The following is a 22,810-nucleotide window of genomic DNA, read 5'->3' as shown; positions in this document are numbered from 1 at the left end:
CAGCTCAGACAGTCGCAGCTTCACCAAAGATGTGGCAGAAGCCAAAAGACGAGAGTCCGGATGCTGACGAGGTGGTGCCACACAATGTTGAGGTAAGCTCTGCTCTGGGGGGGTCGGATGAAGCTCATCATCCTCATCACATGTTCAAGGGACTCAGAATTTCTTATTCTAGCTCCAGACACATCATACTGATCACTTGATATGCCAGGCACGGAGCGGAGACATGACGTCGGCATGTGCTGTGTCACCGCAGCTGTTCCATAGCGTGTCAGGCATAATTATCCCCGAGCGGTGCTGTACCAGTGAGTCACTGTCCTGTATCATGGTGTCCATGTCTAAGCTGCAGGAGCAGGGGGAGACGGCAGAAGAGAAGAAGGTTGTGGACGAAGAGGAAAATGGCATAGTCAGCGATGAGACAGAACACCCCTACCTTAAGCTGCCCGAGGAGAACGGCGAAGCCGAACCGCTGCGCAATGGAGCAGATAACATGTCCGAAGGTGAAGGAGCGGAGCCGGCAGGTCCTGAGGAAGGATACCCGTATAAATCAGGTAGTGTGCCGCTATACTGCTCTTACTGTGCTTTACGATGGGGAATATATTACCATAAAGAGGAATTAATCACTTCTCTTAGAAACTCCCAAAATCAATATATGCTACCAAAAAACCCCTAGGGGACAAAAAGGAGATAAAACTTAACTTTTACTCATTAATATACTAAAATAATTACGCTACACTACAAAAGACATACAGATAAAGTAGTTATCAAACAATGTGGTCCCCTAAATAGGAGCCACAGGGCCCATAGAACACAATGGAGAAAAATGGAATCATTGGAATGATCTCGCCAAACAAGGCGCCTCGGTGTGCTGCATAGGATGTAGTCCAGCACCGGTCCCAGAGTAAACGTTCTCCTGGTGCCTCGATGCACTTTACTGGATACGATGTAGGCATGCAGACTGGTGGCTCATAACCTCATGTGTAGTTAGTACATCAGAAACAACTTGCCCTAAAACACCCTACTTATGTGAAGGGAGCTAGGAATGCCCTACCTATGTATACAGAGCACTCGCCCCGAAAGGGGCGACACCATACGGATACCTGACCCTATACCCAGCCAATATCCCTAAAAGACCCTACAAGTTGGTTCCCGACGTGCAACAATTAGTTCGATAACTCATAAGGGGAAACTGACAAAATAGGGTATACTTGGTACAAGGTAACAAACTGACCAGAATTAATGAATTGCATTGAAAAAATCACAAAGGGGATAAATCAACTCAAAAATAGTCTACATATAGGGTCAGTGGACCAAAGAAGGGAAAAATTGTGATAAAAGATTTTCCCTAAACAACCATGCCCTGCAGTAAATTAGGGCTGCCATATAGAAACATGCCCTCCAGTGGGTATGACACCGACACCAAATTGTAAATCACTTGCTAAGAGCAGACTAAGGCTCTGTTCATATTCCATTTGTGCCTTCCGTCGGAATACTGAGTGCAGCTGTGGAGTATAATACGGGATATAACACAGGATCAGTACAGGATAGGTAATGTATGTGCACAGTGACTCCACCAGCAGAATAGTGAGTGCTGCTCTGGATTATAATACAGGATGTAACTCAAGATAAGTAATGTACACAGTGACTCCACCAGCAGAATAGTGAGTGCAGCTCTGTAGTATAATACAGAATGTAACTCAGGATCAGTACAGGATAAGTAATGTATGTATGTACACAGTGACTGCACCAGCAGAATAGTGAGTGCAGCTCTGGAGTATAATACAGGATGTAACTCAGGATCAGTACAGGATAAGTAATGTAATGTATGTACACAGTGACTGCACCAGCAGAATAGCGAGTGTAGCTCTGGGGTATAATAGAGGATGTAACTCAGGATCAGTACAGGATAAGTAATGTATGTACACAGTGACTGCACCAGCAGAATAGCGAGTGCAGCTCTGGGGTATAATACAGGATGTAACTCAGGATCAGTACAGGATAAGTAATGTATGTACACAGTGACTTCACCAGCAGAATAGCGAGTGTAGCTCTGGGGTATAATAGAGGATGTAACTCAGGATAAGTAGTGTCATGTATTTACAGAGAGACTCCACTGATCCAGTAAGAATTGTAAACTGACAATCGGTGAAAGCTTTGATCTTAGAGTAACTGCAATGTTTTCAGATGGAGTAGTAATTGTGTGTTGTGCTCCACCCTGTACCTCATAGGATCAGAAACAGCAGAGCAGCCCTCCCAAGAATCCTCTCTGGATGTCCCTGCACCACCTGCCTCCAACGTGCAGAATGAAGGAAAGCGACAGTACGACCGGGATTTCCTGCTGGGGTTCCAGTTTATGCCGGCATGTGTGCAGAAGCCCGAAGGCTTGCCGCCCATCAGCGATGTGGTCCTGGACAAAGTGAGGAGAGAGGGAGGTGTCTAGGTGCAGTCTCATGTCCTGCATGTTAGGAGGTAGCACGGATCAGCTGAGTTATGGGGTCAATTGTGAATGTTTGTGGATGAGGTATCGGTAGAAGTGTTCTGCTCGCTCTGCCCGACCTATGCCTCTGTGTGTGCAGGCCGGTGAGTATGGGCCTGGTTTCTTACTATGGAGATGTTGGTTTGTGTAGTGCAGATATTATACAGCCAGGGACGATGGGTAGCTGTTACTGTTTTTTATTTTTATTTTTTTTACATTTTACTGTTCGTTAACAGATCAATCAGCCAAAGCTCGCAATGAGGACCCTTGACCCCCGAATGCTGCAGAAGGGACCAGACTTCACTCCTGCCTATGCAGACTTTGGCCGGTTAGCACCCGGAGGTCGCGGCATACCTGTAAGTACTTGTGCATTGTGATTTATTAGTGATCGTGTTCCCCTGAGCGGAAGCGTGGGATCTGCACTTTGTCACGTAAACTTGTAAAGTTTTTGCTGTTGTGTCCCCCAGTTGCTGAATGTGGGGGGCCCCAGACGTTCACAGCCAGGGCAGAGGCGGGAGCCCAGAAAAATAATCATGAACATTTCAGTGACAGATGAAGTTTACTTGAAGAAATCGGAGAACGCATGGAAGCCCGGTGTTAAGAGGGAGTCCCAGGCGGAGGACCCAGAGAGCATCCGGACACAGGCGAGTGCACACAGCATGGATGATGGTGAACGATCTGTAGAAATGGAGAACAGCAGTGATGGCTGGTGGGGAGAAAGGGGGGTGGTTATCGGTCTCAGCCTGTATCATGGACCATCTCATTGCAGGCTCTTTTCCGTAAGGTTCGGAGCATCTTGAACAAACTGACGCCTCAGATGTTCAACCAGTTGATAAAGCAGGTGATGGATTTGACTGTGGACACAGAGGAGCGTCTAAAAGGGGTGATTGACCTGGTGTTTGAGAAGGCGATCGATGAGCCCGGCTTCTCCGTGGCGTATGCCAACATGTGCAGATGCCTTGCCACTGTGAGTATATTGACTCCAGCATGCAGGCTATTCGCATTCATCATTACAGGCAGTAATTCAGGTGGGCAGCTCTTTGTGCCGACCATGCAAATTCAATTCGCTGAAATAAAATGTTTACAGCGACGTCCAGTGTCGCTCATTACAATGAAAGGGGTGTTTCCATCTCAAGATATGTGGTGTATCTCTAGGATATGCCACAAATATCAGCCTGTCTGATATTCCACTCCCATCTCCAGAATGGGGCCCCCAAAGTGAATGGAGAGCAGGTACACTGGCACAGCCACCCTCCATTCACAGCTATCTCCGGCACGCCCATAACAGGTATGGAAAGGTATACACGCTTGCACGGCTTGCTCTCCATTCATTGCTGTGTTCTGACGACAGCCGAGTCCCATATCAGAGAATGGAGAGGGCACTGTGCATGTGAGGACACTGTGGAATGTGCTCCCCTTCACTTCAGGGTCCCTGTTCTGGTGCAGGTCCCATCCTGTTGGACCCACAACTTTCTGACATTTGTAGCAGATCCTAACTATGCGGCCGCCGGCAGAATTGTGGCGCCTGAATTGAGATGTGTTACACCCTGACAGCAGGAATCGTTCGGCGGCATTACCACAGTCATCTTTGTTTCCGTATAGTTAAAAGTACCGATGGCTGACAAGCCCGGGAGCACTGTGAACTTCCGCAAATTACTTCTCAACCGATGTCAGAAGGAGTTTGAGAAGGACAAAGTCGATGATGACGTCTTTGAGAAGAAGCAGAAAGACCTGGATTTGGCTACAACAGTAAGATGAGAATCTGTGCAAGAAGGTTTTCTGCTGTTTGTTCACCAAACCCTCGGTTGGGACAGGGGTATAAATAATTACACTCTAATACAAGATGTTTCCATTTCTGAGCAATCTGATTACAGTGGCCATTCCTCTGGTCCAGGAAAATGAGGACCGGCCATGTTGGATTTTCTCCTACCCGATTCTTTATTATTTTTTTGTTACTGGAGATAATTGGCTGCCAGAAGTGTGTGGAGGGGACAGAAGGTCTGGCAGCAGCTTGTCTACCTCTCTTCTGTTGAGTAAACCCCCTATGACCACTTTTCCCCATTGTTTCAGGAATTTAGTTGCAGCGCCTCGAGGATACCCTCACAGGGGATCTTTTCAAGTAATGAGTAGTTGCAAGTTGTTGTTTTTTTTTATTCATTGGGGTTACTTGAGGTGAATACTGCTGCACCCCCCACTTGATGGGCTCTTTTTGTATTTATTGGGGTTAGTTGAGGTGCCCACTGCTGCACCCCCCACTTGATGGGCTCTTTTTGTATTTATTGGGGTTAGTTGAGGTGCCCACTGCTGTACCCCCCACTTGATGGGCTCTTTTTGTATTTATTGGGGTTAGTTGAGGTGCCCACTGCTGCACCCCCCACTTGATGGGCTCTTTTTGTATTTATTGGGGTTAGTTGAGGTGCCCACTGCTGCACCCCCCACTTGATGGGCTCTTTTTGTATTTATTGGGGTTAGTTGAGGTGCCCACTGCTGCACCCCCCACTTGATGGGCTCTTTTTGTATTTATTGGGGTTAGTTGAGGTGACCACTGCTGCACCCCCCACTTGATGGGCTCTTTTTGTATTTATTGGGGTTAGTTGAGGTGACCACTGCTGCACCCCCCACTTGATGGGTGACTGCTCTTTGTGTCAGCAGCCGGAAGAGAAGACTCGTCTTCAGGAAGAACTAGAAGAAGCCAGAGACAAAGCTCGACGGAGGTCCATAGGGAACATTAAGTTTATTGGAGAACTTTTCAAGTTGAAGATGTTGACGGAGGCGATCATGCATGACTGTGTAGTGAAACTTCTAAAGAACCATGATGAGGAGTCGTTGGAGTGTCTGTGCCGGCTACTCACCACCATCGGCAAGGATCTGGACTTTGAGAAGGCGAAGGTAATCGCTGAGACTTTAAAGCTTATCCTGACTTACTGCAATGTTGGTGGTCAAATGCTTAGTTAGGTTTAAATCCTGTAGTTGGTTCCTTGGTTTAGGTATCTTCTGTAGCGTCTATGGTGTCCTTGATATGGAGTGCAGTAGCACAACTACAGGAAGCCAGCCCATGGGGAATAATGCAAACAAAATCTTTGAAATATGTGTGATTTATTGCCGAACATGTGAATTAGACTGCAAAAGATTTACTTTACTGCAATAGAAAGTTTTATCTCTTCAGCTAGTGCATGATGCGTCCCTGGTGCCAGGTCTGTAGATAGTGATGGGATATAACCAGGTTCAGTCTGAGGTGCAGGTCCATGTAGAGATGAGAGGAGCTTCAGGTTAGCAGCCCCTCTGATCAGACCGTTGTATGATCTGATTGTTGCAGCCACGCATGGATCAGTACTTCAACCAGATGGAGAAGATTGTGAAGGAGCGGAAAACATCGTCGCGGATCCGCTTCATGCTGCAGGATGTCATAGACCTGAGATTGGTATGTGCTGCCATCCTCTTTACCATGTTCCTCTTGTTGGATAAGATGTCCCATCTCTTTTATTCTTACTTTAACGCAGTGCAACTGGGTATCACGGAGAGCGGACCAGGGCCCAAAAACTATAGAACAGATCCACAAAGAGGCCAAAATAGAAGAGCAGGAGGAGCAGAGGAAAGTGCAGCAACTGATGACCAAAGACAAGAGGAGGCCAGGTACGACCCCCATCCCATACCAGGTGCATCTGCGGCTTCTGATCAGATGACTGGCCCTTTAATTGGTGTATTTTGTCCCGGTAGGAGTGCAGAGAGTGGAGGAGGGTGGATGGAACATGGTTCAAAGTACAAAGAATAACAGAGTCCTGGACCCTACCAAGTTCCTGAAGATCACCAAGGTAAGATGCAGCTTACTCCTGCATTGTTATAGGGGGCTGAAAAGCTGTGTGTCGTCTTGCCTGTGGTGAATAGGGCAGCAGTATTTTAATATTCCATCTATTCCTCCCTACAAAGGTAATATGTGTAGGTTGGCACCGTTATCCGTGATTGTCCCATAGAGAAGCGGTGCCAATGTGATTCTGCCAGAACTTTTCTCGGGAGTGTATGTATTTCACTAGATTGCTCTTGCCTTTACACAGCCCACCATTGATGACAAGATCCAGCTAGTGCCCAAAGCTCAACTCGGCAGCTGGGGGAAAGGAAGCAGTGGAGGGGCAAAGACCAGTGAGACAGGTGAGGGGCGGCTGCTGGGGTTCTGGATGGATTTTGAATATATCGCAGTCTGTTCTCTGCTCTCCTGTTGACCGGTTTACTGTAACGGTCTTTGGTTTCCGTGACAGAGTCCTTACGTCCAGGGGCCCCCAGTCTGAATCGATTCTCTGCTCTGCAACCTTCTGCCTCTCCAACAGTGTCCTCCACAGTCTCAGACCTCGACAGTCGCAGAATATTAACAAGGTATCAGGCCGTGGTGTGAACAGACGTCTAGACAGTGTATTGAGCATATGACAACCCTCATATGATGTTTGATATGATTCTCCAGCCATGGTAACACTGGCCGCGAGAGGAATGACAAGCCCGTTCCCCCCTCCGCTTCGGCCACGCGCCCCAGCAGCTTCCTGCGAGGCAGCAGTACAAAGGAACTAATAGACAATCAAGAGGAGCAACGGCGAGGAACGCTGCCCACGCCTAAAACGTTGCCCATCTCCACAGAGCAGGAGAAGGCGCCGAGCTTAGAACGCAAACTCAGAGAACCAGGTTAGAGATTCCCTGTAGAGCGCCTCCTGCCATGTTCTCGGGAGGTCTTACCCAGAGCTATAGTCACACTGACCAATCACATATTTGTGTTTTTCTTTAGCCAAGTGTGAGGCACCAGAGTCTGACAAGTCCCCAGTGTCAGAGGAAGAGCTAGAACGAAAATCAAAGGCCATTATAGATGAGTTTCTGCACATCAACGACTATAAGGTCGGAGAGAATCCTGTAGTGAGATACAGATGTGTCTGCTCAGATCTGACCCCTGTTCTCTTTTGCGTCTCCAGGAGGCCATGCAGTGTGTGGAGGAGCTCGCTGCACATGGCTCCCTCTCGGTCTTTGTTCGAGTGGGTGTAGAGTCCACGCTGGAAAGGAGTCAGATCACCCGGGATCACATGGGACAACTGCTGTATCAGCTGGTGCAGTCCGGGAAGCTCAGCAAGCAGGATTTCTTCACGGGGTAAGATATGGAGATGGGTCCATGGTGCTGCACCCTGTCACTGTACCTGGGATCTTCATATTCATGTTACTTGTAAAGTAGGGCACATTTATAGGAAGCCTGCCCCCTGAGCAGCGTATTGTTCGACTGTTAGTCCCTCTGTGCTGACGACTCTCACCCCTCTTTCTACAGATTGTCTGAGACGCTCGAGCTGGCCGATGATATGGCAATTGATATCCCGCATATCTGGCTGTACCTGGCGGAGCTGGTGACCCCTATGTTAAAGGATGGGGGCATATCTCTAAAAGAATTAATCACGTAAGTTGTTCACCGTGTAATGTATGTGCTTTCTTTTGCATTCTTTTTTTTCCCATATATACACATGATAACCTAAGGCTGGGTTCACACGAGCGGATGCCGTGCGTGACATCCGCTCCGTGAATGACAGCCAAGACCCGATGCAGACTGCAGAGGCACGGAGCATTACATGATTGATAATGCTCCGTGCCTCTCTGTGACCTCTTTACTACGAAATCACAGTGACAACTGTGATTTCGTAGTAAAGAGGTCACAGAGAGGCACGGAGCATTATCAGTCATGTTAATGCTCCGTGCCTCTGCAGTCTGCATCGGGTCTTGGCTGTCATTCACGGAGCGGATGCCACGCACGGCATCCGCTCGTGTGAACCCAGCCTAACAGTTTCATCTGATCTCTGCTGAACACCCATGATGCACTGCTGCCGTTTCTTTTTATTATAGGAAATTTCCCACAGTACCACAGCCCAGCATACTCTATACTGGGAGATGTGGGATCCTGCATCACTGACAATATTCCCGTGTTCGTTAATATGTCTCTCTTCTGTTTTAACAGGGAGTTTAACAAGGCGCTGCTCCCTGTGGGACGTACCGGTGTTTTGTTGTCGGAAATATTGCACCTTCTATGCAAACAAATGGTATGTTCCCTGTCATCTGTGAATTGGCCTTAGAGGGATGTGTCACCAGGAAATGTACTGATAAACCAGGCTCCATGGCTTCTAGGGCTCGCTCCGCTGACTGTAATGACACCTTTCACTTAGCAATTCCTTGTTTTTATTCTGGAGATAAAGCACTTTTAAGGCAAATGAGCAGCTAAGTGCATTGAGGGCGGGCCCAAGCCACCCTGTGCACCCTTGCTCCTAATGCTTCCTCCTCCCTCTACTTAGTTGACATGGCCAGGTGAGAGGACTATGCAGGAACCTGACCCATTCAATCAATATGGAGTGGGAGGGTCCAGCAAAGGAAGCAGGAGGAGCAAGGGTGCACCAAGTAGCTTGGGCCCACCCTCAGTGCACTTAATTGCTCATTTGCACAGTCATTCTGTCTCTGATGCATCCTGCTTTCCTGTCCTCTGATTCATCCGGCTTTATGCCGGGTGAACTAACAGGCATAAATATTCAACGTTGGCACAAATATTGCACCCATGCAGGGCGACCCCTCGGCTGCTTTTGTAGTATCTCTGGACGCTGTTAAGGCCTTTGATTCTGTTGAGTGGCAGTATTTATGGGGACTTCTTTTTGGTCCCCAATTTCAGAATGGGGTTCGCCTCTTATTAGGGCTGCAGTAAACTATTATTTTAGTAATCGAGTATTCTATCGATTATTTTTTACGATTAATCGAGTACTCTAATAAGAAAAAATGAATTAATAGACTGTTTTCCTTTATAAAAAGCCTAAGTGCATCAGTCCCCCAGTGCCATCAGCTCCACTATCCCCCAGTTCCATCAGCTCCCCCCCCCACCCCAGTGCCATCAGCTCCGTTCCCCCAGTGCTTTCAGCTGTCCCCCACCCCAGTGCCTTCAGCTATACTGCCTCGGTGCCATCAGCCCCTCCATGCCATCCATTGCCATGTCCCCCAGTGCCATCAGATCTGCCCCTCCATGTCCCCCACTGCCATCAGATCTGCCCCTCCATGTCCCCCACTGCCTTCAGATCTGCCCCTCCATGTCCCCTGGGCCAGTGAAATAAAATACTTACCTTTCCTGTAGGGGCACCGCTCCACAGCTCCTTCCTCTTCTTCTCCGCGCACTGCACTGTCGTCCTGACATCACACAGCGTCGGGTCATAGTGCACATAAGCGCGCACTATGACCTGACAATGTGTCAGGATCCAGTGCAGCGCAGTACGGGCCGGCGGGTGACCACGGAGCGGTAAGTAATGGAAAGCGCTTTACTCCCGCTCCATGGTCACATGACACAAACAAATCCTCGATGCAAAAAATTTGCATAGATAATTTTTTTGTGTCGAATTACTCAATTCAATCGAGTAATTGGTTCAGCCCTCTCACCAGAATGAGAACAAATCTTGATATATCTGCACCCTTTCCTTTAGAAAGGGGAATGTGGCAAGCATGTCTCTTTTCCCCACTTTTGTTTTTTCTAGACTGCCAGTTGCAATTCGTCACCCCAACACCCATTGAAGTTCATCTCTCACCGAATAAAGTTGTCTCCCTTTATGATGATACCCTCGTCTCTGACAATGGTCACTCTCTGGTTTCTCGTTTTAGTTTTTAATCAAATGTTTGGTTCGTTCTTTGGGCGACAACTAGACTGGGATAAGTCTGCTTTATTCCCTCGGCTCTCACAGTACTCAACGGCTCAGTCTATACCCTTCCTCTGCAGGTGGTGGATCACGTCAGATATTCGGGTGTGATCATGTTCCAAGATGTCTGTATATTGCTGTCAACTTAGAACCATTGCTCCTCTGTGTCTGAGATCTGGCGATATTTACCATTATCACTTTCGTGGCGGATTAACATCTTCGAAATTATTTTTTTACCCACATTTTTATATATATTTCATTTTTGACCCATAATCATTCTACAAAAAGTCAGACTTTAAGAGTCTTCTAAGTTTTTTTTTTTTTGGCAAAGCCACTTCCCCTCGGATTGGCAGGGAGGCATGGCAGCCCCCAACATGTGTTTCTACGTCTTAGCCTCTTGGTTAGTATATTCCTTTTGGTGGATAGATATAAACACGAGCAATGAGGCGACTGGGTTACGTGGGGCTGCACACGTGGCTGTCTGTAGCGGTCACATGACGCTTGTCAACAGGATCTTAATTGCCAGAGACCCGGGACCTGCAGAGGCAGCTGTGGAGCGATACAGCAGGGACCAGGTAAGTATGAACCCCATAGGGAGTCCCAGCCACTCTGAGGAGGTCTGTTAAAAAAAGGTTTAGTGTTGGATAACCCCTTTAAGATCACTTCTATATATTCAGAGGCTGAAAATCGAATTTCATTACGTCAGGAAGTGACCTGCAAACTTGTGTGTTCCAGAGCCATAAGAAAGTGGCCGCTTTGTGGAGAGACACTGGTTTAAGGTGGAAAGATTTGTTGCCGGAAGGAGAAGACGTTCAAAGTTTTGTAAGTGAAAAGGTAGGTGGTCCTCCAATGCTCAGCGTCTGTGGCCATCTAGGTAGGTGCTATCCCGGTATTTCATGTATGAGCCCTGTGTTCCTCCTTCTTACCCCACAGAACCTGGACTTCACGTTGTCTGACTGCTGCAGCCCATCAGAAAGTCTTTCCAAGAAAGAGATGACAGCGGAGGAGCTGAACAAGCGGCTGGAGCAGCTCATTCTCGAGGAGAACGCTAGTGACGAGCAGATATTTGACTGGGTAGAAGTGAGTGCAGACCTTTAGGAGCCGCACTGTCCTGTAGATATGTCATGTTTCAAGGTCTCCCCGATTGCTTGCACGGTACAGGTGCTGGTAGGAGCAGCTGGGGTCAGGCTGTCCTGTGTTTCTCCTGCTCACTATTGTGACATCTTCTGCCTCTTTTCGTTATCCAGGCAAACCTAGACGAGGGTCAGATGAGTTCTCCTGCGTTCCTGAGAGCTTTAATAACCGCAGTATGCAAAGCGGCAATAATAGGTGAGCCCCCTCCATTCACAGCCTCTCTGCGCACACGCTGATTACCAGGAGTGACCGGCCTCTGTCTCTCCATAGGGGACTGTTCTTCCTGCCGCGTGGACACTACTTTTCTCAAACAGAAGGTTCCAGTCTTACTAAAATACATGGACTCCAATGTGGAGAGAGAACTACAAGCACTTTATGCACTGCAAGCATTGATAGTAAAACTTGATCAACCTCCCAGTGAGTATGGACCTATCATGGAGACCACTGTAACCTGGCAGCCTGCAACGCCGCATTGTACGTTATCTTATGTTGGCATTTCCAGGGCACTGAGAGCAATGTGGGCACATTTACTAAAGACACTGCGTTTCATTCTCTTGATCCCTAAGCGATATCCACCGTGCATGTACGACGGATGTCGGTATTTTAAATATGGCACCAGCTAAGGAGCTGAGCTTGTGCCATAGCCTGCAGGTGACAGCTGTGTTACGGCAGAGCCAATTACCACAGTGCATCACAAAACACCTCCCCAAAAACTGCCCCTCTGTGGTGACCAGTGCCAGCTTCCATGTTCTGTCCTACTCCAGTGGCCTCAAGTTGGCAATACAGTTGAATTAAGAAGTCAGGATGGGAGTGTCAGATCATTACTTACCTGGCTAGCGGTCATGAGGAGGGTTAAGATGGCCCCCTGGGCACTGGTCCACTGGGAAGTTTTCCGGTAGGGTCGATGGTCAGTCTGGCCCTGGTGGACAGACGTGTAGTCCTGGCGCCGACTTCTGACTACAGAGTTACACCCATGCAGCTGGGTATGGGTTGTCAGACCACCACCGAACAGCTAATGATGGCTTATTCCTTAGGATAGGCCAGTCCGTAACAGTCCCTTTAACCCCTTTGCGCATACATGTACGGCGTTATGCGATGCATTTGTATGGAGCGGTTTGCTCCGGCTGCAATGACTGGGAACAACTATTCTCGCCAAACCCCGTCATTTACCTCTTCAGATGCAGCAGTCAACATTCATTGCGGCATCTGTGGAGTTATGCAGAGGGACGCGGCTCCCTCTGCCTTCCAAACGGAGCCTCCGTAGTGAAATCGCGAGGATCCGATCGGTTACCATGGCAGCCTGGACACTGCTGAAGCCTTTCAGGCCTGCCATGGTAATCTGCCTGCTGAACTAGTTATGCACGAGGCACAGCTCAGCATGGGCAGTGTAAAAAACTATTCAGCTGAATAAATCTCTATTTGGGTGAATAGGACAAGGAATCTTAAGATCCCAGGTTCTAGCCCCCTAAGGAGGCTAATGGTTAATAAATAAAAAGTTTTAAAAAAACACCCAACTATTAAAATCTGAAACAAACTTTCCTGTGAGGTGAATGCTGTAACTGGAAATAAAATTTAAAACACAATTCGCCATGTTTTAGTCATCTTGTCCCCCCAAAAACCTGAACAGTGATCAAAAAGTCGTACAAACAACAAAAATGGTACCAATAAAAACTACAGTTTGTTACACAAAAAAACAAGCCCTCATACAGCTTTGTAGACCGAAATAAAGAAGTTATGGCTGTTGGAATTTGGAGAGGAAAAAATAAAAAAATGTGAAATTGAAAATGGGCCCGATCTTTAAGGGGTTAAGACTCACTCACTCTTAATTTTTTTTTAATTGCCATGAGTTGCAGAAAACCATGCCCCTTTGAGTGTATTTGCGCCACCCGTGTTGGGGCAGTAGATTCATGGTTGTAGTGTCTGGAAGTGTTGCTTTGCTGCATCCGCCGGCTCTGACGTGTTGCTTTGCTGCATCCGCCGGCTCTGACGTGTTGCTTTGCTGCATCCACCGGCTCTGACATGTTGCTTTGCTGCATCCGCCGGCTCTGACATGTTGCTTTGCTGCATCCGCCGGCTCTGACGTGTTGCTTTGCTGCATCCGCCGGCTCTGACGTGTTGCTTTGCTGCATCCGCCGGCTCTGACGTGTTGCTTTGCTGCATCCGCCGGCTCTGACGTGTTGCTTTGCTGCATCCGCCGGCTCTGACGTGTTGCTTTGCTGCATCCGACAGCTCTGACGTGTTGCTTTGCTGCATCCGCTGACTCTCACCTTCTTCTTGGCAGACTTGCTCCGTATGTTTTTTGACTGTCTCTACGATGAAGAGGTCATCTCCGAGGACGCCTTCTACAGGTGGGAAAGCAGTAAAGACCCCGCAGAGCAGAATGGAAAAGGTGTAGCCCTAAAGTCAGTCACTGCCTTTTTCACGTGGCTACAAGAGGCAGAGGAGGAGTCCGAGGACAACTAGAAACTTAATCTAATGACATTTTAATGACCGCGCTGCTGGGTAGGAGGAGTCACAGCCAGGGTCACGTTCAGCAACTTTATATCATTTTTTTTTTCCGCCCTCCCATTCCTCTCTCTTTGCCAATCAGGGTACAGAACAGTGGGTGAAAACAAGCGTGAAGGGAAAAAACTACAAATCCGCAGCAGGTTGATGAAATTCACCAGTCCAAGCATTGATTTGAATCGTTTGAGGGGAGGTCACCCCCTGAGTTTTGTGGGGAACGTTGCCCCCCCCCACACACTATTTATAGAAGTAAATTTTCTTTTTAAATGCCTTCCCACGTCGCTTTTTTTTTTATGAAAAAAAAAAAATTAAAAATAGACAAGAGACTTAAAACCACAAATCATTTCAGAAAAAAAATGAAAATAATTTATTGTCCAAGGACTTCATGAGGCGGCGTTCCCTCTGTTCAGAGAAGCAGACGATAAGCCACGGGATGGGAACCCGGCTCCTTCCTCGCATTGTAGCCTGCCTTTTATATTTAAAAGGATATAAAGATACATTTTATGGAAAGTTTGAGCGTCGGCTCCCTGAGGTTGCAGCAGTCGCTGGTTCGGTTTTGGAAGTGGACAAGCCCTCTCTTCAACATACCCATGTGTCCGGGTATTGATGCATTAGAGGCATTTAAGATTTGGGGGCCCACCCCCCTCCCCCCCCCCCATCCCCCTGTCAATACTGGAGCTTTGGCGCGGTACGCAATACTGAAGGATGCAGACACTTGTGTCCAGCCAGCATGTAGCACTGCAGCAGTGGCCGAGCCCTACGATGTAGGGCCCCCCCCCCCCCCCCAAAAAAAAAATATTGACCATTACAGGCGCCAACTCGCTGCCACCAAATCGGTGTTGCTGAAGCGTGGTAAAGAGAATTGTTGAAATTCAGTATTTTAAGTGAACCGGCAGAAAAAAAGAGTAATAGAAAACCTCCAGGGATACAGTGGTGCAGAGGAGGGGGAGCGTGTCTCTGAGCCTGTGCGAGTTGCGGCTTTCCACAATAACGGCACATGCCACTGTGCCACGCTTTCTCTTTTGTTGTATTTCTATTCATTTTAGCCTGGTTTCCTATGGAAAGAAAGGCTAATAAAACTATCTGTACCCTGCGTGCTGTCGTGTTTTGTCTTCTGCATGTCTTTTATAATTAGTATGTTTTTACAATAATTTTTTGTTGATTTCATCCATAATACAGCTTTTATATTTGTCTGGTGAGGAGTGCTGTATAATCATTGAAGTATTTACAATACTTCCTTCCCAGACTGTAGGTGGTGCTGTGCCATAATGCCACCTGCAGGAGATTATTCAGAAAGGGGTTGTCCAACTTCCAAGTGCTTTTTAAGTAAGCCCCCACACTTAGCGAGGCCTGTCAAGGGAAGCATACTTACCTGCTCCTCACTCGCGGTTCCTTGGGTCCATCATGGTCTTTACTGCACTTTGGTCGCTGTATGTAAACTTCTGGCACAGACAGGATCACGTGCGTCGCTGCAGTGGTAATGTGTCTCCCAAGCAGCATGTGACCAAAATGATGTGCCTGTTGGGACAGTCAGGCTGCATTGGTGCACATGACTCCTGTCCATGCCGGAAGTTTACATGCAGGGACCGAGGTGTAGTGAAGACAGCAGTGGACCCACAGAGCCAGAACCAAGAATTGGGGAGCAGGTAAAGTATGGGCACTGGAAGTTGGACAACCCATTTAAAGGGGGAGGAATTTTTTATTATTATTCCTTTTGAGCTAAAAATCATTTTTTTTTTTTCAAAATGGTCTTTATTAACAATTGTGAACCCTTGTCTCTGTGCAGCCATGAGTTTGTCTAGTAGTAAGGCTCTGAATTCTCACTCTGTTCCATCAGGCAGCTCAGCTGACGGCTCCTCATCTCTGAACTTATAAACACTCGTTATAGCTCCATTCTAATGTTTCTGAAAAGAATGTGGCTAAAATGAGTGTTTTTGACATTTTAATTATTTACAGATACGGTTTATTAGATGACTGGCAAAAAGTAAAAAGTTCAATTCACACAGCTAGAAAATCAGTCAACCCTTTTGTGACAGAACTGCTCAATATTGTTAATAAAGACCAAATGAAAAAATTACTTTTAGCCCAAAATGAGTAAAATGCAGTCATAAAAAAATTGCCCCCGTACATACAGTATCTCACAAAAGTGAGTACACCCCGCACATTTTTGTAAATATTTCATTCTATCTTTTCATGGGACAACACTGAAGATCTGACACTTTGATACAATGTACAGTAGTCAGTGTACGGCTTGTAGAACAGTGTAAATTGGCCGTGCCCTCAAAATAACTCAACACACAGCCATTAATGTCTAAACCGCTGGCAACAAAAGTAAGTACACCCCTAAGTGAAAATGACCAAATTGTGCCCATTTAGCCATTTTCCTTCCACGGTGTCATGTGACTCAGTGTGCTACAAGGTCTCGGGTGTGAATGGGGAGCAGGTGTGGTAAATGTGTTATCGCTCTCACCCTGGTCACTGGAAGTTCAACATGGCGCCTCATGGTAAAGATCTCTCTGAGGATCTGAAAAATAAAGTATTGTTGCTCTACATAAAGATGGCCGAGGCTATAAGAAGATTGCAGTTACCCTGAAACTGAGCTGCAGCGCGGTGGCCAAGACCATACATCGGTTTAACAAGACAGGTTCCACTCAGAACAGGCCTCGGCGTGGTCGACCAAAGAAGCTGAGTCCACGTGCTGAGCATCATATCCAGACAAGTGTGTCCTGCCTACAGTCAAGCATGGTGGTGGGAGTATCATGGTTGGGGGCTGCATGAGTGCTGCCGGCTGTGGGGAGCTACAGCTCATTGAGGGAACCATGAATGCCAACATGTACTGTGACATACTGAAGCACAGCATGATCTCCTCCCTTCAGAGACTGGGCGCAGGGCAGTATTCCAACATGACGACCCCAAACACATCTCCAAGATGACCACTGCCTTGCTAAAGAAACTGAAGGTAAAGGTGCTGGACTGGCCAAGCATGTCTCCAGACCTAAACCTTATTGAGCATCTGTGGGGCATCCTCAAACGAAAGGTGGTGAAGTGCAAGGTCTCTGACATCCACCAGCTCCGTGATGGAGGAGTGAAAGAGGATTCCAGTGGCCCCCTGTGAAGCTCTAGTGAACTCCATGCCCAAGAGAGTTAAGGCAGTGCTGGAAAATAATGGTGGCCACACAAAATATTGACACTTTGGACACAAATTGGCCATTTTCACTTAGGGGTGAACTGTTTTGTTTCCAGCAGTTTAGACATTAAAGGGAGTCTGTCACCTCCATATGGCCATATACAGTGCTTACATTGTCCTATCGCACACCTTACATGAATGTAATGGCACCTTTGTTATTATCTTTACACTTGCAGAAGCTGGAAAAACGAACTTTGATTCATATGCAAATGAGCACTCGCAAGTGCCCGGGACGGCGGTCACTGTGTTGGAGCCCAGGCTGCTCTGCCTTTTTTCATTGTCATCCTTCGGTCCGGCCGAGATCCCGTGCCTGCGCACTGCCTTGCCCGGGGCATGCACACTGAGATGCCCATTGTGGGCACGGCATCGCTTTAACTACTGCGCATGCGCCGGCAAACGCCACATTGCCGCTGGTTTCACGCCGGCGCATGCGCAGTAGTTAGAGCGATGCCGTGCCAACAATGGGCATCGCAGTGCGCAGGCGCGGGATCTCGGCCGGACCGAAGGATGACGCAAGGGTATAGGAGGGCCTGTTCTGAGTGAAAAAAGGCAGAGCAGCGTGGGCTCCAACACAGTGAACGCCCCCCCGGGCACTTGCGAGTGCTCATTTGCATATGAATCAAACTTTGTTTTTCCAGCTTCTGCAAGTGTAAAGAAAAAGACAAAGGTACCATTACATTCATGTATAGGTGTGAGATAGGACAATGTAAGCACTGTATATGGCCATATGGAGGTGACAGACTCCCTTTAATGGAGGTGTGCTGAGTTATTTTGACTACTTTATATTGTACCAAAGTGTCAGACCTTCAGATAAAATAAAATATTTACCATAATGTGCGGGGTGTACTCACTTTTGTGAGATCCTTCCTGATGACTGGCCTGTGCTGATTTTCACAAAATGATGTGACATTATAAGAAGGTCCTATGATGTCTTGTGTCTAATCAAATGGTATCATAACTTCCTGTGATTGACAGCTGTCCTCCAGCAGTAACAGTCGGGATTCTAGAAAACTGTGATTCTGGCTGTTTAACCCTTTCTGCACATCGATCATTGTAAATCATTATGGCTGACAGAGTGGGGGGGGGGGGCGCAATCTGATGGAGACAGAGGGAATCCTCCTTCCTCTGTCTAACCGCCTAGATGATGTGGTCACTATTGACTATGGGAACCAATGGATAAATTAGCTCTGGCCAGAGTTCTCTCCAAGCTTGGTGGCTTAATGCAAGTCAATCCATTATGTACATTTACACACTTGTGGCAGGCTGTTCCGGCGGGTGACCAGCCTGTCGGATCCGTGCTGCCGCTAGTGCACGCGTGCCCCCAGACTACCACTCCGGGTGCACCAGCGGCAGCACGGATCCGACGGGCTGTTCACCCGCTGGAACAGCCTGCCGGAGCTCCTTGCCCGCTAGTGAGAAACTAGCCTTAAGGGGTTAAAGTAAAAAAAAATATCTAAAGTTGAGCCCTCCATAAATACCAGAATTGCTTTTTTATGTGTTCTATACAAAAAAAATGTATAGTGTAAGTTAATTGCTATTGTATAAAGTTATGGATGACAATGCAGGGAGGCAAAAATTAAAACATTTTCTTGGTCCTCAAAGCCAAAAAAATGGCTTTGTCATTAAAGGAGTTCGGAAAATGTTTTTTTACAGTACAAATTAATTTACAAAGTTATTACGCGAAGTCTCGCAAGACTTCGCGAAGCAATAACTTCGGAGCTCCTGCTCCATACAGTATTGGAACAAAGTTTTATGCAACTCGACTTCGGATGTTAAATTTGAGGTCGATTTGCTCATCCCTAGTCAGGGCATTGAAATCCCTTCAGTCAGATATTCATGCCCTATCCTGAGGATGGGCCATTAATATAAAAGAATCGAAAAATCCCAGTAAAGGAATTTTTAACTTCTACTTTGCTTAAAGTTTTCGTTATTGTAAAATGTATGTCGGAAAAAAAATATCGCCCCCCCCAAGATAGAAATGTCCGATAGCTGCAATACCCAGCTTGCAGTTATGTCTCAGGCAGATATGTGAAGTGTTACGGTGCTGTCTGACACTGGGTCTTGCCACCATAGGGTGTAAGAGTGCTTCCCCCGCTGCCCTATAAAAAGGCTCTCAGGGGCCACTTTTGGCTAATGTATCTCTTGGTCGGATATCATTGACGGTTAGACATGCCTCTGCCGCACTTGAAGACATTTTGCCCATTTGACAGACTAAGTTGGGGCACATTACTGAACTGAGAAGCAGGATTGCCATTGTGATGAACTGCCAGCCATCTAGGTCATTCAGACCTACTGGAAGCCGTGGTTATGTGAGGGCATGTACACATGGATAACAGGCTCCGGATGGCCCAGACAGACCATTAGTAGGATCCTTTGATGCCCTGACAAGCACCAGCAGATCCCACAGGACACAGGTCGCTCCTCCTTTATACACCTCTGTCCGACCATTTCCAGGTGCTTAGCAGAAGAAAATGTGTCATGGAGCCCATTACATTGACAGCCAGCCACCATCACATTTGTTTGCAGTGGTCATGGGTGTAGGAACCCAAAAAAATCTGGGGGGGACAGCATTTTTGCTCGCCGGGTATATTCTTATTCAATAAACTGCGAGTTGTTTATATCGTTACAGTTCTGAAGACTCAGGGGTGCTGGCTGGCTTGGCCGGGCAGAAGGAGTGTGGGAGACTGAGGCCTTTTTCTCCAAGCTGCTCCGGATCAGTGCTCTGGGCAGCTGGGCTCCCGGCTGGAAGTGGGCACAATAAGAAAAAAATATTTTTCATTACACCTCAGATCAGACCCCCAATGTTAATCAGACCTCAGCTAACAGCCCCAATGTTAATAAGACCTCAGGTCACACCTCAGCTCAGACCCCAATATGAATGACCCCCAATCAGACCTCAGATAAGAGCCCCAGTGCCTCTCATCAGCCAGTAATAACAGCCCCCCCCAATCATGTGCCAGTAATAACAGCCCCCCCAATCATGTGCCAGTAATAACAGCCCCCCCAATCATGTGCCAGTAATAGCCCCCCCAATCATGTGCCAGTAATAACAGCCCCCCCAATCATGTGCCAGTAATAACAGCCCCCCCAATCATGTGCCAGTAATAACAGCCCCCCCCAATCATGTGCCAGTAATAGCCCCCCAATCATGTGCCAGTAATAGCCCCCCCCAATCATGTGCCAGTAATAGCCCCCCCAATCATGTGCCAGTAATAGCCCCCCAATCATGTGCCAGTAATGGCCCCCCCAATCAAGTGCCAGTAATAGCCCCCCCAATCAAGTGCCAGTAATAGCCCCCCCCCCCCAATCAAATGCCAGTAATAGCCCCCCCCCCCCCCAATCATGTGGCAGTAAAACAAAGTATTGTATATATATTTAAAAAAAATTAACACTTATACTTACCTCTTTGGAGTAATGCAATGCAGGCCTCTTCCGGCCTGTCACTGTGTCCCGACTCCAGCAATGTACGGCTCAGGCAGCGCGATGACGTCATCGCGCCGCCTACGCCGGCCTCTGATAGGCTGCCGGCCTAGTAGTGCCGGCAGCCTATCAGAGGAACAGGAAAGGGACACACCTCCCTGCCCTGCTCCTCCGCACAGCCTTCTGTTTGTATCCTTGTCCTGAGGACGGCGATACAAACAGATCACTATGGAGATGAGCGCTTCGCTTCCACAATGGAAGCGCTCATCTCAGTGCCTGCCCCGCCGCCGCACACATTGCCCCGCTGCTGCTGGGGGGGATTTGACCATACCTGTCCCCCCCGCATTATTTCCTGGGGGGGATCCGTCCCCCCCGCTTCCTACGCCCATGGCAGTGGTGTCCTGAATGAGGAACCCGGGCTGCTATGGACTGGAATCATATCTTCTTTAGTGATGAATCCAGGTTCTGTTTAGGATCCCAAGACAGTTGGGTTATAGTATGGAGGTCTCATGGTGAGTGTTTCAATCCATCGCTGTGGAGCGACACATTGCCCCGACTGCTGGTGTGATGATCTGGGAGCCATCGCATACGACAGTCGGTCACCTCTAGTAGTGCTCAGTGATATGTGCAGGACATTCTGCGGTCACACGTGTTCTTCTCATGGCAGGGCTTCCAGCTGGTATGTTTCGGCAGGATAATGCTCATCCACACATGGCAAGGGTTTCCCAGGAATCTATGCCCAGATTACAACACGTCTTTGGCTGCCCGGTCACCAGATTTATCTCCAATCCAGCATTTATCGGACCAGACGTCAGCTTCAACAACCTATGAGTGTAAAGGATCTACAGGCCCAGCTATAACATCTGTGGGCAAATATGCTGCAGGATACCATACAGAACCTGTAACCCTCCATATCTCATCCTGTATCCATTTAACTGTTAAAGTGACTGTCGATAAAATATACCTTTTATTTAGATTCATTTAAAATGTGGGTGATTCAACTCATGTGTATAAATAAATAGTTTGTCGTCCTGGATCACAATGACACTCGGTGTAAGCCTTATATCGTCTACTCAGACCCGATCCTAGGACTTTGTACACATTAGGGGAGCAAACAAGTGCCAGGAGATCAATGGAATAAAGATGTGGCAGGGACGAGCGCTCCAACTGGCCCCCAGCATTAATCAGTTACAAGGGGTATAGCTAGATGTCTGCAAAGAAAGACACTATCACTAAACCCTTGATTGCTGCACTTGTTACGTATAAAGATACTATTGGCTACAATAACGTTTGGCTTCCTATGCTTGAGGCAATCAGCCTGTATATGACTATAAGCATCTAAGCCTGCTCGACACGTTTCTTAGTTGATATGTTCACAACTTGGTCATCAGGAGCGCTGACTGAGTTTATAGAAGCAAAACAAGCAGATAGTGCTGCACGCTCTCATGATCAGCGTGCAGACATCTATACCACTTGTAACATCCTAGTGCCGCAGGCTACATGTCTGCACGCTGATCATGAGAGCGTGCAGCACTATCTGCTTGTTTTGCTTCTATAAACTCACTCAGCGCTCCTGATGACCAAGTTGTGAACATATCAACTGAAGCTACTTTCACACTCGCATTTGGTGCGGATTCAGAACAGATCAGTTTGTATTATCTGTAACATAGCCAAAACGGATCCGTCTTGAACGCTATTGAAAGTCAATGAGGGGCGGATCCGTTTTCTATTGTCAGTGAAAACTGATCCGTCCCCATTGACTTACATTGTGTGTCAGGACGGATCCGTTTGCCTCCGCATCGTCAGGCAGCGTTTTGGTGTCCGCCTCCAGAGCAGAAGGCAGGCAAACGGATGCATTCTGAACGTATCCTTTTCCATTCAGAATGCATTAGGGCAAAACTGATCCGTTTTGGACCGCTTGTGAGAGCCCTGAACGGATCTCACAAACGGAAACCAAAACGCCAGTGTGAATGTAGCCTTACAAACGTGTCGAGCAGGCTTAGATGCTTATAGTCATATACAGGCTATAATTGTCTCAAGCATAGGAAGCCAAACGTTATTGTAGCCAATAGTATCTTTATACGTAACGAGTGCAGCAATCAAGGGTTTAGTGATAGTGTCTTTCTTTGCAGACATCTATCTTATACCCCTTGTAACTGATTAATGCTGGGGGCCAGTTTGAGCGCTCGTCCCTGCCACATCTTTATTCCATTGATCTCCTGGCACTTGTTTGCTCCCCTAATGTGTACAAAGTCCTAGGATCAGGTCTGAGTAGATGATATAAGGCTCACACCGAGTGTCAGTATGATCCCGGACGACAAATAATTTATTTATACACTTGAGTTGAATCACCCACATTTTAATTGAATCTAAATAAAAGGTATATTTTAGCGACAGTCACTTTAACAGTTAAAT

At 47.5% G+C, this 22,810-nt stretch overlaps 1 protein-coding gene across 3 annotated transcripts in view; it reads left to right on the top strand.

Moving 5' to 3' along the window:
* The window catches only part of EIF4G3 (eukaryotic translation initiation factor 4 gamma 3), a 66,666-nt gene extending 52,088 nt beyond the window's left edge, over positions 1 to 14,578 (top strand). Inside the window, exons 13-35 of one of the 3 annotated variants that reach the window (XM_040423564.1) lie at positions 4 to 92; positions 341 to 548; positions 2,226 to 2,413; positions 2,710 to 2,829; positions 2,941 to 3,117; positions 3,243 to 3,440; positions 4,076 to 4,222; positions 5,126 to 5,362; positions 5,790 to 5,894; positions 5,974 to 6,106; positions 6,191 to 6,285; positions 6,526 to 6,619; positions 6,727 to 6,841; positions 6,927 to 7,141; positions 7,242 to 7,348; positions 7,423 to 7,595; positions 7,767 to 7,892; positions 8,445 to 8,526; positions 10,885 to 10,983; positions 11,083 to 11,229; positions 11,397 to 11,478; positions 11,554 to 11,700; positions 13,565 to 14,578. In XM_040423564.1, the coding sequence (XP_040279498.1) occupies positions 4 to 92; positions 341 to 548; positions 2,226 to 2,413; positions 2,710 to 2,829; positions 2,941 to 3,117; positions 3,243 to 3,440; positions 4,076 to 4,222; positions 5,126 to 5,362; positions 5,790 to 5,894; positions 5,974 to 6,106; positions 6,191 to 6,285; positions 6,526 to 6,619; positions 6,727 to 6,841; positions 6,927 to 7,141; positions 7,242 to 7,348; positions 7,423 to 7,595; positions 7,767 to 7,892; positions 8,445 to 8,526; positions 10,885 to 10,983; positions 11,083 to 11,229; positions 11,397 to 11,478; positions 11,554 to 11,700; positions 13,565 to 13,746 (3,266 nt within the window). In that variant the 3' untranslated portion in view covers positions 13,747 to 14,578. Of the gene's footprint in view, positions 1 to 3; positions 93 to 340; positions 549 to 2,225; positions 2,426 to 2,709; positions 2,830 to 2,940; positions 3,118 to 3,242; positions 3,441 to 4,075; positions 4,223 to 5,122; positions 5,363 to 5,789; positions 5,895 to 5,973; positions 6,107 to 6,190; positions 6,286 to 6,525; positions 6,620 to 6,726; positions 6,842 to 6,926; positions 7,142 to 7,241; positions 7,349 to 7,422; positions 7,596 to 7,766; positions 7,893 to 8,444; positions 8,527 to 10,884; positions 10,984 to 11,082; positions 11,230 to 11,396; positions 11,479 to 11,553; positions 11,701 to 13,564 lie in introns of all 3 variants that reach the window. The other 2 variants (XM_040423557.1, XM_040423548.1) reach the window with 2 other exon arrangements.
* Positions 14,579 to 22,810: the final 8,232 nt, after the last annotated feature.

Source organism: Bufo bufo, chromosome 1 (genome assembly GCF_905171765.1).
Source record: "Bufo bufo chromosome 1, aBufBuf1.1, whole genome shotgun sequence".
Classification (NCBI taxonomy): domain Eukaryota; kingdom Metazoa; phylum Chordata; class Amphibia; order Anura; family Bufonidae; genus Bufo; species Bufo bufo.
Note: the sequence above shows the minus strand (reverse complement) of the source record. Positions and strands in the feature narration are given on the sequence as shown.